The sequence below is a fragment of the Anarhichas minor genome, unplaced genomic scaffold (assembly GCF_050575085.1).
Source record: "Anarhichas minor isolate MPS153535 unplaced genomic scaffold, ASM5057508v1 ptg000024l, whole genome shotgun sequence".
In the NCBI taxonomy this organism is placed as follows: domain Eukaryota; kingdom Metazoa; phylum Chordata; class Actinopteri; order Perciformes; family Anarhichadidae; genus Anarhichas; species Anarhichas minor.
Genome location: NW_027466470.1, coordinates 12,302,994 through 12,320,025, shown reverse-complemented (window position 1 = coordinate 12,320,025; position 17,032 = coordinate 12,302,994). Strand labels below are relative to the sequence as shown.

Here is a 17,032-nt window from a genome sequence, read left to right as displayed (position 1 = left end):
GTTGCAGTTCAAAAACTCTATTTAGACCAAACATAAAAGGGTCAGGTTATGTAAAAATGTAGCCGTTCGTGGTGCAGTATTGGCTGCTTTACCACACTTGGCCACTTCTCAAATGACAGACACACACATATCAGTAGTGTGTTCCCTCAAATATATATGCGATACCCCAAATGAATGAATGGATGTGTGTGAAACAGCCCAAACCCTAATGCTACATCCATATTACTCCGTTTCTACTTGGAAGCAGATTTGTCAAATAGAAACGATCTCCGTCCACACGGGAGTTTCAGCATCATTCTCGAGTTGATCTGCATCCACACGGCAGCCTTCGAAGGCGGACAGCACGTGACCATTAACGTACACTGGGCATGCGCGTGACGGTGTAAACAGGAAGTGGATTGCTTGCTTAGTTAAAAAACAAAATACGACAGAGTAATAAAGTAGTCTTTAATAATGAAAGGTTGTATTTGATAATTAAGAGCTTCCTCTAAAATCTCCTATATAATCTCAAACAGACAGTTCGTGGAAAGTTTTATTTTTCAGACGTAGTTACAGCGCTGCGGGTCTATCTCTCTCTCTCTCTCTCTCTCTCATCAACTTTACTTTAAAATCAACACTTACACGTAAACGTTTACTAGATTATGGGTCCATCAATGTGGTCAACACACGTCTCTCACTCGTTTCCTCCGTGTTGTTGATGTCTGTTCTCACTAGTAGCTCTGAACATCATGTCCGCCTAGCTAGCTTCTAAGCTAATTATAACATTACCGCCAATGGAGAAATGCTAACCGCGATTAGCATTACAGCGCTGCGGGTCTATCTCTCTCTCTCACATCAAATTTACTTTAAAATCAACACTTACACGTAAACGTTTACTAGATTATGGGTCCATCAATGTCTCTCTCTCTCTCTCTCTCTCTCTCTCTCTCTCTCTCTCTCTCTCTCTCTCTCTCTCTCTCTCTCATATATATAAAGTAGTATGGTTACAATCTACAACATCATCGCCAGATGTCAGCGGACCAAAATCAAACAACCACACTTAACAGGTGCATTCTGGGTCTCGCTAACATGTTAAATGCTAAAATGCTCACGGTGAGATCCTCTTAGCCTGACTTCTGTGTTCACTGAGGAAATTCTACCTACGGTGAGGTTTGTGAGACCTGTCTGTCTGTTTGTTGACAAACAAATATGCAGTTTCTTGTCCAGAAAAAAAAAAAAATCACACAGATCGTTCTCTAACCATTTTGGTTTATTTCCACCATTTTCTATCTTTGCAATACAAATGAAACTGTGTTAATGGTGTTTAACTTTGTCGTCTTTTTACATGACTTTTCCCTGAAGTTCCTTCCATAAAGTACAAGAGCAGTAGAGGCCACAGGGCGCTATTGATTTCAAATGTCAGGCACAGTGGAATGAAGGAAGAGGAGTTAAAGTGACTGTTTTCGGATGCATAAATTCAGAAGTCATCATCTTCAGCTCGCTCAATCTTCCTGACACTCCCAAAATACATGCACGCACACTTAATAGGGATACATTATGTTGTCTGGCATCCAGACAATGATTCAAATTCACAGAATGAGCAACACCACGGAGGAAATTAGCAGACCTTTAACGGGTGACCACTCTGGATCTTGCATATTGATCTGCACATTAATCCCAACATACAGTTGAGTAGAATAGTTTCCCCAAATGATCTTAGCATAAGTATTAGCCTCCTCCTGCTGAGTGTATTTACATGCAATGTGTTTATCATAGCTGTCATTCTTTATTCCCGACTACTAAGTCAAAAGAGTATTTTGTAATAGATCTAAAGTGCACATGCCTCAGTAGTCTTGCTCTCTCTCGGCCATTTGAAAATGAAATCTGGCACGTTCAATAGCATCTTATGGCGTCTCTAAGCATGTAAACACACTCGCTGTAGGATTAAGTTGCTTAGAGTCCTTTGATTCTTCTCTGGGAGAATTGAAGTCGACCTGTGAGTTTCTTTTAATCATGGCGTGCAGGGAACTTACAGCTTTCTGACAGCAGATATCCTGAGAGAAACAGGCTGGGTGATTATGCAGAGAAGTGGTTTGTGAGTGTGCGTCGTCCTGTATGTGTTGCACCACTGTCTTACTATTGCGTGTTTAAACTTGGCGTGATGCATGTACAATGCATGTTCTGCAACCGGTGTGTGCATGTATGTGTACGCCCTACGACGTGAACATTTGGCTGGACTGTTGTGTGACACGAATGAAGGTGGTTCTCCTGCTCAGCTCTTTGAGCTTCGCGGCGCCCACGTAGGTGCAGGTGGAGCGGAGGCCACCCAACACGTCAAGGATGGTGTTCTCCACATCTCCTCTATAAGGAACCTCCACTGTCCTTCCCTCAGAAGCCCTGAGAGCAGAGCAGAGAGAGGAGAAAGTAGGAATACAGATGTTTTGTAGTTATCATGGACCATCTGAGTTATTCAACTGAATATAAATGAAAAGTTCTATTAAGTGTAATAGTAATCCTTGAAAGCATACTGATCGCCGTCTACTCCTCAGCCTCTTACCTATACTCAGCAACTCCACCCACGTATTTCTTCATGGCTGTGTCGGAGCTCATGCCATAGAAGAGTTTGTATTTCTTGCCGTTCTTCTCAATGACCTCTCCGACGCACTGGTCGTGGCCCGCAAGCATTCCCCCCATCATTACAAAGTCAGCGCCTGCACCTGAGGAGCAGAGGCAGAGAAGCCATGTTGGTTAATAAAGTTGTTAGAACATCACAGCACAGACATATGAACAAATATGTGATTCATTAAGTGTGAAAAGAACATTAAATGGTGGGGTTGAATACTTACCAAAGGCCTTAGCCACATCTCCTGGGCAACTACAGCCACCGTCCTGAACAGAGGAAAAAAAGCACCGTACTGGTGTCAGCCATATGGCTTCACGCTGAGTCGCCGGTCTTAAAGTTGTTCTTGTTATTCCACCAGCCTCAGAAGAGTGAGAATGCCCTCTAGTAGCTATTACTATTATTATCACCATTAGAAACTATTAGAGCCTTTATGTAACCGCATATTATGGACTCCTGTTACATTTTAAAGCAAAAAAAAAGGCCCCAAAAAATAAAAGCAATCTATTTAGCCACTGTGCGTAACCCTCTTTAGATGATTATTTACCCATAATGTCGGTTATCACCCAGGCTATAGTGTTGATCTAAGGGTCCTTGGGTATGTTTGTCAGGACTCTATCCGGTACGTTGATCAGCATTTCAATAGCTTCACATGAAAAAAAAGCTAATTTTCTCTTTGAAGAGCCAAATAACTAAATGTTAACTATATTGTTGTACTTTTATTCCAATGTCCTCGATGTCTTAGGCACATTTTGCTGCTGAGTCCAATGCATCCATGACAGTCCCCTGGTCTACCCTGTGAAGGATGGCCTTTTTCCCAACTGGACCATAGTTTAATCACATTTTTGTTGGACTGATGCCCACCGAACTCTGTATGGCTTCCAATTCACACAGAGAGGAACTGAGAGATGAACTCCTCTCCAACAGCACAATAAGATAGCGTTACCATATGCAGTATACTTAATATGTACAGTACATATATACTCTACATGATACTAACTTCAGCAACTCTGGCTGTCCGTTGGTATTTGTTTGTGCCTTGATGTGAGACTTACAGAGATAATGTGTCCTTTGAGTCCGTGGGCTGAGTCTGCACACTCTATTACGGCACTGAGTTGTGGGTAGCCCACTCCTGTCTTGATCCTTGTCGTGCACACAGACCCTGCAATGCACAGTTCACAGTGTACGCATTAGAGACGTCCATCGCCATTGTCACTGTCTGTGTGTAATTTCAGGTGCTGTAGCTACAGGAGCCGTTATCTTTCAGGTCTGGTTGTGTCAGTTCAGGTTTCTACTCCACAGGCTATAAAACAGCACCGTCTCAATGCCCAGGCCCGTAGGGGATTTATCAAACTTTATAGCAAAACAGAATAATTGATACTAGAGCTCTTTCTTCTTGTTAAAGTTGTCATTTTACAATGATCTGCTAAAACCAGTTCTGCTGCATTGAAGGCTAATCTGCTGGTGATAAAACCATGTTTCACCCTATTTGCAACAGTCTGTAAGTTGTAACTTAAATCAACTGCACAGTAAGAGGCACTTTATGAGTCTATAGCACAAACTAACCTTGCTGATAAAGGCTGATGTGTGTGTTTGCGTTCCTGCCTGTTTCCCATCTTAGTTGTGTCTGTGTTTATATGTGAAACAGTACAGTTTCTTTGTTGATTTAGGGGGAAAACACTACTCGGGCTATTTGTAGACATGCTCAAGACAGTCGTACCCACCTGGGCCGATACCAACTTTGATGATGTCAGCACCGGAGAGGATGAGCTCCTCCACCATCTCCCCTGTTACCACGTTACCGGCCTGCAAAGCCAGACAGCATTAGCCCCAAGACACAGTCTCACAATACAACGCATGCCAGAACAGCCCGTGTCTCTTACCATGATGGTGTGCTTGGGAAACTTTTCCCTGACTGTCTTGACAAACTCCACAAAGTACTCAGAGTAGCCGTTTGCCACATCCAGACAGATGTACTTGAGGGCGGGGACCGCTTCCAAAATGGCACACAGCTTCTCCAGATCTGCAACCCCGCTGCCTGAGCTGGCGGCTATATGCTAGTGAGAAAAGCCGTGTTTGCCATTTAGGGGGGAGCGCTTTGTGAATAACAAATGTGTGCAGTTACTGTTGCTTATGAGGAACAACCGACATTAAAAAATAATGGTAAACATCTCTATTACCTCTAAGCATTCTGGATGATTAGCAGCAAAGTTCTTCCAGTCCTCTACAGAGTAGTGTTTATGGATGGCTGTGAAGAGAGTGTGCTGCAGAGAAAGAAGGAAAGAAAGGTGGAATCATTTAACACTAACAAAAAGCTGCATTCCTATTCTTGTCTGTTTATTAGTGATATTTCTTCCATCATGGTTCCATCTGTAATGCAAGATTTAAAAAAAAAAACAATACATAATGATGATGAGTCATTAGGTGTTGAAAAGAAAACAAGTATCATCCCACAAGCTAGCAGGTTCTATGTCAAATACAAAGAGATTGTGCATAGATCGTGGCGGTGACACACGGAGACAAACACAGTGATGCCGTTATTTCTCCTTCTTCCATTCAGTTGTGTTAACTCACTTTGCTGAGGACCTGTGCCATCTCAAACGTCCCTGTGGTGTCCATGTTGGCAGCGATGATGGGGATGCCTGTGTAGGTCTGTTTGGAGTTGCGGAATGTGAAGGTCCTCTGAAGGTCCACCTGAGGGGGGGACGAGACGAGACATGAGTACCTCTGGAGACCTGCTTCATGAACATTAATCATAGCCTATCTAGGAAAGTGTTTTAATGCGGCAGATGGATTCTTTTTTTTCTCTCGAGCTGACCGAGAGACAGCGCAGACTTTCTTGAGAATGTGAGCAGCTCATGTGGCTCACGTTCAGAGTCTTGATGGGGATGCACTGAATCATTAAGATCCAGTGATTAGCTTAGCCGGTGCTTCTCTAATGTGGTTAGCTACATGAAACAAGCAGGGCCCATTGTGACACACTCGCTGCAGGACAGTATACGTGTACTGATAAATCAAGCTATGATTCCTTCCAAAAAACATCTGCCATAATTATATAATTATTTATTCTAATGAGTTAACATGACTTAACTGCTGAACTGTTAGCTACTCAGTATGAGTGGAGGTTATGCACGTGTTTCTCTAAAGTGAGTCACAAAGAGGAACGTCCATTTCTTCCACTGACAAAGTACTGACAGCAGATTGACTTTGACTCTTTTTTACTTGTGCTACTGTTTCACTGTGTTTTATATACCAGTGTCTTTTAATGTTATTACATAGTCTTGTTGTAGAAGTCATTTAGAGAAGGTACATTGTATTATTAGCATGCTTAATACTTTAAACCTGGGAAACCACAGGGAAGGTTAGATGAACAGTTTTATAATGAAAAGTGAAGTTTTAAACAGATTTTAAGCCTTCAAACTGATTGCATATACTAAAATCCAACAATTGCATAGTGCTGAGAGCTTTTGTTGAGTAGTGGCAAGACATTTATTACGCCACAGCAAAATGAGGCTATAACTCACAATGGCGGCAGAAAGAGGAAGGTGGGGAAAGGAGTATGGATGAGAAGGGAGGAGCATATGGTTGTGCAAATGCATTGTATTGCTGAAGTAAATCAATACAGGCCTCTTCTTTTAATACAGCACACTGACAATGCAATATTTTCCAGTATAGTCCAGTATAGGACACGTGGATCCAGTTAGTCTCAGTTATAAAGCATCCTTAGGATTTATGCGATGCCATTTTTTTTTCTGTTCATAAAATCTGGATAGTCTTTGCAATTTTTGCAGATTGTGAAACACTGAGGAATTATCTTTTATGGAGAGAGGTTTTGGGGTTACAATCTGGCTAAACTGATGCAGATGTACAGCCATACAATTTGAAAGGCTTCAATACAGTTGCTGTCATCTTCTATGTATTGGCGTGTTGCAGGTGTTTTTGCTAACTTCAATGGTGCAGTGAAAATTCATATCAGCATCTGCAAAAAAATAAAAAGTCTCTTGTTATTGATGCAGTTTGTCTTCCATGATGTTCATATACCTCCCCTCCTCTAAACAACTCGGTGGATGTCTGGTACGCTTAGCTTTGACAGGTGGATTTCTGCTCCTGCTAAATGCAGCAATAATTCAAACAAGAGCAGTCAGATGGATGCTTTTAGAGTGCATGTGCCATAAGTTTGGCAGCAGTATACTGGAATGCGGCAATGAAGTCATCTTGTGTATTGACATCTGAAATCACGTCAGTTATTTTAGGTGTTTCCTTTATTATTTGGTTACTGTAGGAAAAGCGGATTTGATGAAATCTCAGATTTAACACATCAGATATTCAACAAATGTGACAAAATGTAGAACTGTCTGTTACTACACTCCGTACACATCAGTGCATGCTCAAGTGCTGGGTATTCTCTGTGCTGTTATCTGCATCAGTGTGTATATATATAGAATGTTATCCTGATACCTCTGTGGCATATGGAATGTGCTCTGGTTGACTGTAACACACAGTACTATTTTTAATCAGGTTTTCTGAGAAGTGTCCCGTGGGTGGGAGCTGGGTGGAAGCTGGCTTCTGACAACATGACACTGTTGTCAGAAGCCAGCTCCCACCCAGCTCCCACCCACTTCCACCTTCCACCCCGGATCTAGTGCCACCACACCAGCATCAGGATCTTGGGTCGGTACCAGTCCCTGATCTAGTGACACATTGTTGAGTCGAGGAAGTAGCGAGTATACAACGACAAGGAGAGGTTTGTGTTGTCCCTGAGAGCTAAACCAGTGGGTGATTAGAGACACTGTGGCCTGTTCTACTGGTGTAAAAGGAAAATGACTAAATCCATTCTGATCGAAACCTTTTTTTTACATTTTTTTTTATCTCTGCTTCTCCTCCTCCTCTTTTGTTGTTTTCTATGCTTGTGGACAGTTGTTGTTTACCTCTGTCTGGTACAGGCTAGCCTTGTTTCCTGTCACCTTTAAGAAGGTCACTCCGCTGTTACATGCTCACAGTCAATAGCGTTTTTGCTTACCAAAGTACAAAGGCAGTGTACACCTACTGGCTTACATGGGACAAGACAACAATGAGACTCGCACATATTGAATTACAGTGAGCGTGCACTTTACAGCTTTAGTGAGGCACTCTTTCAAGCATATGGGGTTGATTAATGTCATTTCTGTTGTTGCTCTGTGAATACATATGCACATTTTTCATCTTTAATCATGACTAGCAAACAGGGTTAGAAGGCCCCAAAATACTGCCCCCACACCCACCTTCCACCCCCTTGTAATACTAGTTAATATATTTCTATTGCCTCACCTACCATAGAGGTGTATGGGTAAATAGACTTTCTGAATGCAGCAGTAAACAGATCACACTCCTCTTGGGAAATATGCCGGTCTGATGGTTAATTGACCTGTAGCTGTAATATTTGGATTACAGTATCAGAGTAAAACTAATTAACCGCACTGACCTCTGAGCGACTCTTCAGGCTGCTCCTCTTGGGTCTGAAGAGGACATCCTTAAAGTCCAGTTTGAGGTCTGAGTCCACGCGAGGCATCTTGGCTGGCCAGAACACCGACGACCAGGATGAGGATGATGAGTATACAGAGGAGACTCTCCTGAGGAAGGCTGCTGCAGCAGTGGTGGTCGCTGGTCCCAAGCCCCAAACACAGAACCCGAACCTCCAGGCAGCCAGCGTATTTATAGCAAAGGGGGGCCCAGCTCAGCCCCGGCCCCCATGGCTTTATTTGGGCCTGGACTCTCTCCCCTCTCTATCCCCCTTGCTCTCTTTCTCCCTCCACTCCTCCGGCGTCCTCTCTCTCCCCCCTCTCCTTCAGCAGAGTGGCAGAGGAGCAGCAGTGGCCAGGCGCCTGACGCATACACACACTTAAACACACAAACACACACACACTCTTTGTAATTGTGTTTTTATATTCATCTTTCCTTGATCAAATGTGTTTTTTTTAATAGTTAATACATCTGTTTCATATTTTGTTTTAGAATTACATAAACTATTCACATGAAAGACAAGAAAATACATCAAAGTTTAACCATTTAGTGCACCTGCAGCTGTGATCCCTTCTGTTTAGAGCGTATCGCATAGTCTATTCTTACATTTTCTATTGTAAAAGATCCCTTCCTCTCAAAAATGTGTGTGGAAATCTTCCAGTGCGCATACACTGAGAATGGATTTTTCAGTGGACTGGGAGACATCTTTCGCGCAAAATTAACAGTTTTAAGTGAAATCATAGAAATAAAAATGAATAAAATGTCCAGCTATACACTGACACAGTTTGATTTAACTACCCTGGGTATTCCAATAAGACATTGAGTCTAATGGAGCAGTTGGTTGGGTTAGGGTTAGGGTTAGGTGAAGTCCACTGACCCATGTCTATGACCAGCACATTTCCTACAATTTGACCTAAAATGGTTGATAAAGACTGCAAATTATGGGCATGAGGGCAAGTTGTTTTGAAAAATTACACAATATTTTTCAAGCTCCACTCCACGGAATTTAGCATGCAGAGTTGCCATGGTGACATCAATTGTCACTTTGATGTTCTAGAACTTACATAAGGCCTTTAGGACATCACATCACATGTGGCTTTGATGTTCTAAAACTTACATATGGCTTTGATGTTATGCCAAGTCACATTCATAGAGTATATATACATGTTATTTCTCTAGACAGAATCACACTCCCACAGCAAGACAAGCTCTTCTGAATCTACTCAACTTGGATACTATTTGGAAACATTTGATAGGAAAAATGTCTCAAAACGAAACGAACAAGGAGTTTCAGCTAAAAAAGCATGACATACTCTGCAACAAGTCTGTACAATACCTTGTTTTAGACTTAATTGGAGAAGGATGTTTTGGCAAAGTTGCCAAGTGTATTAATTTAAATACATCCGAGACTGTAGCCATCAAGATCAACAAAGAGTTGATAGATCACGTCAGAGAAGTGAAAATGCTGGAACAACTCAGGACCCTTGACCCAGAGGAAAACAACTTGGTGAGATTCGAAGGCAGTTTCATATTCGAAGGCATGTCTTGCATCGCCTTCGAGATGCTGGACAGGAGCCTTTGGGACTTGATGTATGAGAGACAGGCTCCACTGACCCTTAATGAAATCCGCCCCATAACACGTCAGCTACTTGTAGCATTTGAAGCCCTGAAGGGTATCGGCATCCTTCACACAGACCTGAAACCTGACAATGTTATGCTCGTCAACCACCAGGATGATCCCTTCAGGGTGAAATTAATTGACTTTGGTTTGGCCATTCCAGCATCAGAAGTAACGGAAGGAATGATTATGCAACCTTGTGCATACAGAGCTCCAGAGGTGACCTTGGGCCTCCCCATATCTGAAGCCATCGACATGTGGGCACTGGGCTGTGTCCTGGCAGAAATGTACTTAGGCCAGAACCTCATCAATGGCAAATCATCATACCACGTAATGAAAACTGTTTGCCATCTACTCGGCCAGCCAGAAGACCACCTGCTGAATGCTGGAATGTACACCAACCAGTATTTCAACAGGGAGCACTGCTCTCCCAATTCAAGATGGAGACTAAAGACATCAAAAGAGTACAAGGAGGCAACCGGTATCCAGACAATTTCAAAGTGGAATTTCGACACTGTCAGAACTTTGGATGAAGCAGTAGAGTTCTACTCAAATGCAAATACTTGTGTTGAACATGAAGACATAATGGCATTTGTAAATCTCCTAAAACGGTTGCTCGATCCAAATGCTGAAACAAGAATCACCCCAGGTCAAGCCCTAAACCATTGTTTTGTTACAATGGCTCACCTGGTAGATCACATGGACACCTCTTCTTATCCAAATGCTGCCTATGATTTGATGGTCGTCTCCCCACCATATGATTCAGATGAATGTGATGAATCAACTGACTCAAGAGATGGATTCTCAGACACAGACAGCTCCAGCTGTGAGAGCGCAGACTCCATAGCATACAATGGTGATCCTCCAACTCCACAAGAACCAATTCAGATACAAAAGCATGACATACTCTGCAACAAGTCTGTACAATACCTTGTTTTAGACTTAATTGGAGAAGGATGTTTTGGCAAAGTTGCCAAGTGTATTAATTTAAATACATCCGAGACTGTAGCCATCAAGATCAACAAAGAGTTGATAGATCACGTCAGAGAAGTGAAAATGCTGGAACAACTCAGGACCCTTGACCCAGAGGAAAACAACTTGGTGAGATTCGAAGGCAGTTTCATATTCGAAGGCATGTCTTGCATCGCCTTCCAGATGCTGGACAGGAGCCTTTGGGACTTGATGTATGAGAGACAGGCTCCACTGACCCTTAATGAAATCCGCCCCATAACAAGTCAGCTACTTGTAGCATTTGAAGCCCTGAAGGGTATCGGCATCCTTCACACAGACCTGAAACCTGACAATGTTATGCTCGTCAACCACCAGGATGATCCCTTCAGGGTGAAATTAATTGACTTTGGTTTGGCCATTCCAGCATCAGAAGTAACGGAAGGAATGATTATGCAACCTTGTGCATACAGAGCTCCAGAGGTGACCTTGGGCCTCCCCATATCTGAAGCCATCGACATGTGGGCACTGGGCTGTGTCCTGGCAGAAATGTACTTAGGCCAGAACCTCAACAATGGCAAATCATCATACCACGTAATGAAAACTGTTTGCCATCTACTCGGCCAGCCAGAAGACCACCTGCTGAATGCTGGAATGTACACCAACCAGTATTTCAACAGGGAGCACTGCTCTCCCAATTCAAGATGGAGACTAAAGACATCAAAAGAGTACAAGGAGGCAACCGGTATCCAGACAATTTCAAAGTGGAATTTCGACACTGTCAGAACTTTGGATGAAGCAGTAGAGTTCTACTCAAATGCAAATACTTGTGTTGAACATGAAGACATAATGGCATTTGTAAATCTCCTAAAACGGTTGCTCGATCCAAATGCTGAAACAAGAATCACCCCAGGTCAAGCCCTAAACCATTGTTTTGTTACAATGGCTCACCTGGTAGATCACATGGACACCTCTTCTTATCCAAATGCTGCCTATGATTTGATGGTCGTCTCCACCCCATATGATTCAGATGAATGTGATGAATCAACTGACTCAAGAGATGGATTCTCAGACACAGACAGCTCCAGCTGTGAGAGCGCAGACTCCATAGCATACAATGGTGATCCTCCAACTCCACAAGAACCAATTCAGATACAAAAGCATGACATACTCTGCAACAAGTCTGTACAATACCTTGTTTTAGACTTAATTGGAGAAGGATGTTTTGGCAAAGTTGCCAAGTGTATTAATTTAAATACATCCGAGACTGTAGCCATCAAGATCAACAAAGAGTTGATAGATCACGTCAGAGAAGTGAAAATGCTGGAACAACTCAGGACCCTTGACCCAGAGGAAAACAACTTGGTGAGATTCGAAGGCAGTTTCATATTCGAAGGCATGTCTTGCATCGCCTTCCAGATGCTGGACAGGAGCCTTTGGGATTTGATGTATGAGAGACAGGCACCACTGACCCTTAATGAAATCCGCCCCATAACACGTCAGCTACTTGTAGCATTTGAAGCCCTGAAGGGTATCGGCATCCTTCACACAGACCTGAAACCTGACAATGTTATGCTCGTCAACCACCAGGATGATCCCTTCAGGGTGAAATTAATTGACTTTGGTTTGGCCATTCCAGCATCAGAAGTAACGGAAGGAATGATTATGCAAACTTGTGCATACAGAGCTCCAGAGGTGACCTTGGGCCTCCCCATATCTGAAGCCATCGACATGTGGGCACTGGGCTGTGTCCTGGCAGAAATGTACTTAGGCCAGAACCTCAACAATGGCAAATCATCATACCACGTAATGAAAACTGTTTGCCATCTACTCGGCCAGCCAGAAGACCACCTGCTGAATGCTGGAATGTACACCAACCAGTATTTCAACAGGGAGCACTGCTCTCCCAATTCAAGATGGAGACTAAAGACATCAAAAGAGTACAAGGAGGCAACCGGTATCCAGACAATTTCAAAGTGGAATTTCGACACTGTCAGAACTTTGGATGAAGCAGTAGAGTTCTACTCAAATGCAAATACTTGTGTTGAACATGAAGACATAATGGCATTTTTAAATCTCCTAAAACGGTTGCTCGATCCAAATGCTGAAACAAGAATCACCCCAGGTCAAGCCCTAAACCATTGTTTTGTTACAATGGCTCACCTGGTAGATCACATGGACACCTCTTCTTATCCAAATGCTGCCTATGATTTGGTGGTCGTCTCCCCCCCCATATGATTCAGATGAATGTGATGAATCAACTGACTCAAGAGATGGATTCTCAGACACAGACAGCTCCAGCTGTGAGAGAGCAGACTCTATAGCATACAATGGTGATCCTCCAACTCCACAAGAACCAATTCAGATACAAAAGAATGTCATGGCTCACCTGGTAGATCACATGTACTTGGTGTACATGTGATCTACCAGTTGAGCCTTGACATTCTTTTGTATCTGAATTGAATGCCGTGGCTCACCTGATAGATCACATGTACTTGGTGTACATGTGATCTACCAGGTGAGCCATGACATTCTTTTCCATGACATTCTGCTCTCATAGCCTATGAGTTGATCCGCTGAATTAGTTTTCTCCGGGTTCTCCAGTTTCCCTCAAAAAATAAATAGGTTATGTTAATTGTACTTGGTGTACATGTGATCTACCAGGTGAGCCATGACATTCTTTTCCATGACTTTCTGTTCTATGAGTTGATCCCCTGAATTAGTTTAGCCTTAGGTTTTCTCCGGGTTCCCCAGTTTCTCTCAAAAAATAAATAGGTTATGTTAATTGGTCTATCACTGAAAGGGGAAGTGAATTCCTTCTTCAGATGTTAAGACTAATTTACATGGCTCACCTGGTGGATCACATGTACTTGATGTACATGTGATATACCAGTTGAGCCATCACATTATTTTGTATCTGAATTGAATGTCGTGGCTCAACTGGTAGATCACATGTACTTGGTGTACATGTGATCTACCAGGTGAGCCATGACATTCTTTTCCATGACTTTCTGTTCTATGAGTTGATCCCCTGAATTAGTTTAGCCTTAGGTTTTCTCCGGGTTCCCCAGTTTCTCTCAAAAAATAAATAGGTTATGTTAATTGGTCTATCACTGAAAGGGGAAGTGAATTCCTTCTTCAGATGTTAAGACTAATTTACATGGCTCACCTGGTGGATCACATGTACTTGATGTACATGTGATATACCAGTTGAGCCATCACATTATTTTGTATCTGAATTGAATGTCGTGGCTCACCTGGTAGATCACACGTACACCAAGTACATGTGATCTACCAGGTGAGCCATGACATTCTTTTCCATGACTTTCTGTTCTATGAGTTGATCCCCTGATTTAGTTTAGCCTTAGGTTTTCTCTGGGTTCTCCAGTTTCCCTCAAAAAATAAATAGGTTATGTTAATTGGTCTATCACTGAAAGGGGAAGTGAATTCCTTCTTCAGATGTTAAGACTAATTTACATTCTTTCATAAAAATACATACACTTTTGGACGTTTTCTGGTTTCGTCCCACAGCCCAAAGTTGTCTGTGTCAGCTTTGAGAAAATAGTGATGTGGCCTAATAAAAAAAAAATATATATACGGTATATATATATTTATAGTGATTTATGATTAGTTATTGTAATTGAGAATTTAGGAAAAATTCAGTGTTTTATGATGCAAGGCATCTCAAAGTGCTTTGCTTCTAAAGGTCAACAGAGAACAAAAGTTATGATGAACTCATTTGTAACTTTAGTACAGTACGGTGTAACATGCTCCCAAAGCAAGAGTCTGTCCATTCATGGTTAAAGGCTCTGGTCTCACTGGTCACTTTTCTCTTCTTGGAGAATGCCATGTGAAATAACTTCTCTGACTCACGTAAAACTCCTACTCTTGCGTGTTTGTTTGCATGTGCGTCTGTGTATTGTTGTCATCCCGCAGCGTTTCCGTCTCTCAGTTGTCATCTGCGCCACGGAGAGCACACAATCTGCAGAGTCATGGAGTGGAACTTATCTTTACATACAGGCTCTCATCGGCATGCTGAGCAAACGTCAAAGTTTTGAGACCTTATAGTGTCAGATAAAGGTGGCTAAAGAAAAGAAATAAAGAAAAAACACTCCCCTCCTACAGTTTTGTCAGTTTTCAAGTTATTTAGTAATTATTTATATTTAAACTAATTCCAATATAAATTGGTTCATTTGACATTTACAGTGACATTTAATGCACATGTACAGTACCCCTAGGAATGTACATGTGCATCTGTTTCCTAGCATGTATAACTGTTAGCACAAAGTGAGACCAGTAGATGTCAGCATAGCGGAGGAAAACAGCTGCCAAATAAATAGCAGAATGAGTGCCAGGGCCAGTGTGTCCTGGCAACAAGAGGTTCCTTTGAGATATGTATGCCTCTCGCTGCCTTTACAGCCCTGTTATATTGTTTCTAACTAGGGTTTCTTTGTATAGTGCCCTTGCTGGAAGAAGTTATTCCTGAATGCATAACAAAATGTGTTAACTTTTTCCACATGCATGCGCTCATTTCCTGCACTGCAAGGTTGTGTAACAAAAGCTTAAACTGAAGGGGGTTTATTCAGCAGGACATTTCAATGGAAAGTCTTAATTTCCATATGAATAAAGGAATCAAGTGAAGTAAAAGTAATTAGATTTAAATTAATTGGTAACAAATTGACTGAACCGAAATAAAGTCTTTAGTGGAAATAAATTGACTGCTCTCAATTAAAAGTAAGGACAAGAAACATTTTTTAAATAGAGCACTTTTGTATACCAAACTTAAATTGCTCTTTGACATAAATACACAACGGTATGTATCTTTAAATAATTCTGTAATCACAATTGGCACTGGATCTACAGGTACAGGTACATGCCTCATTAATATATAACTGATGAGGTCAGAATAATCCACAGCTATGAGGTAAACCGCATATGAACCCACTGCTCTTTAACCCCTTGTGCACGTCACACTTAACTGCATTGATAAGAAGGTTCTGAATGAGATAAGTCTTTTAGGGCATTAAAATCTCCTTTGTGCCCCAATTCAATTCAATTTATTTTTGTATAGCCCAAAATCACAAATTACAAATTTGCCTCAGAGGGCTTTACAATATGTACACATTTGACATCCTCTTGTCCCAGGACCCTCACATCGGAACAGGAAAAACTCCCCCAAAAAACCCCTTTATTTTATTTTTCAGACGTAGTTACAGCGCTGTGGGTCTATCTCTCTCTCTCTCTCTCTCACATCAGGGGATAAGCTGGGTCACCCAGCAGAAAAACAGGGACAGCATCTTCGCCCTCTATCAATTATTTAGGGGATGGGGGAATTGCTCCATCTTTTAGGGCACAACTCTAGCTCTGAACATCATGTAACATGTCCGAGTAGCTAGCTTCTAAGCTAATTTTAACATTACCGCCAATGTGGAAATGCTAACCGCGATTAGCATTAGCGAATATAATATATCTTCGTACATCTTTTCATGCTTCATACAGACATACTTACAGACTAAGGTCTCTCAAGGCTACCAAACGGAAGAAGTAAAACGAAGCAGCGTGTCTTCTCATTAGAATCTAAAAACAACGAGGCACTAACTGTTGGTTGTAACTCGTAGCTCTGAATAGCATTTACGGCTAACCTGGTCACGGCGCTCGCTAATCGCCCCAATAACAGCTGCTTCCTCCACAGAAATGCAGACTTTACTGCTAATTTCAAGCGTTGCTGCTAGCAGCAACGCTTGAAATTAGTTATCCATGTTGAAATGAATTACTGGTCGCCCTGGCTGTTTGTTTTCTTCCGGGTACGGGTCACGTGATAGTGAGTGTGACGAATCAGGGACAGAGACGTCATGGCTGCTAATAACCAATCCAGTAGCGAGCACGGGTGTGGGCTCATTTTTTCTAACACACATCCGTTTCCGACCGTCCACACGCAACCAAAACCCCGGAGTTTTCAAATACCTCCAACCTCGGGAGAGTTTTCAGACTCCTCCGTTTAGGGTGCTCCAAAACTCTGGCGTAGTGTGGCCGCTCAGTGTAAACGTAGCAAATACGGAGTAAAAACGGAGTAATGTGGACATGGCCTAAGTGTATCAATGTGTTTCACAACTGAAGTCAAATTGGAACTCAGTAAACATTGTAAATATAAGTTTGACTTTGCAGTCTCTAGTTTCAGGTCTTCAGTACAGCATGATGTTCATTTTGTAAATGATGGTCCCATGTTGAGTCAAATAGACCATAAAGCAGAGTATGTTTTAGGGGCGGAGCTACATTGTGATTGACAGGTCGCTACCACCGTGTTGTCCAGTCTGTGAGTCGTCTGTGTTTTCGTCTTTCAGCTTTAACCCTTTCACTGTTTGCTTTCA

The 17,032-nt window shown here is 42.2% G+C and overlaps 1 protein-coding gene across 1 annotated transcript; it reads right to left on the bottom strand.

Annotated features, from left to right (window-relative positions):
• Nucleotides 1–980: 980 nt before the first annotated feature.
• LOC142956066 (GMP reductase 1) lies at nucleotides 981–8,393 on the bottom strand. The gene is made up of 9 exons (XM_076097369.1): nucleotides 8,061–8,393; nucleotides 5,174–5,293; nucleotides 4,780–4,863; nucleotides 4,483–4,656; nucleotides 4,324–4,405; nucleotides 3,655–3,761; nucleotides 2,826–2,868; nucleotides 2,537–2,696; nucleotides 981–2,376 (listed from the first exon to the last, which is right to left on the bottom strand). Exons 1-9 carry the CDS (start codon nucleotides 8,145–8,147, stop codon nucleotides 2,193–2,195), a joined length of 1,041 nt encoding a protein of 346 aa, XP_075953484.1. The 5' UTR covers nucleotides 8,148–8,393; the 3' UTR covers nucleotides 981–2,192.
• Nucleotides 8,394–17,032: the final 8,639 nt, after the last annotated feature.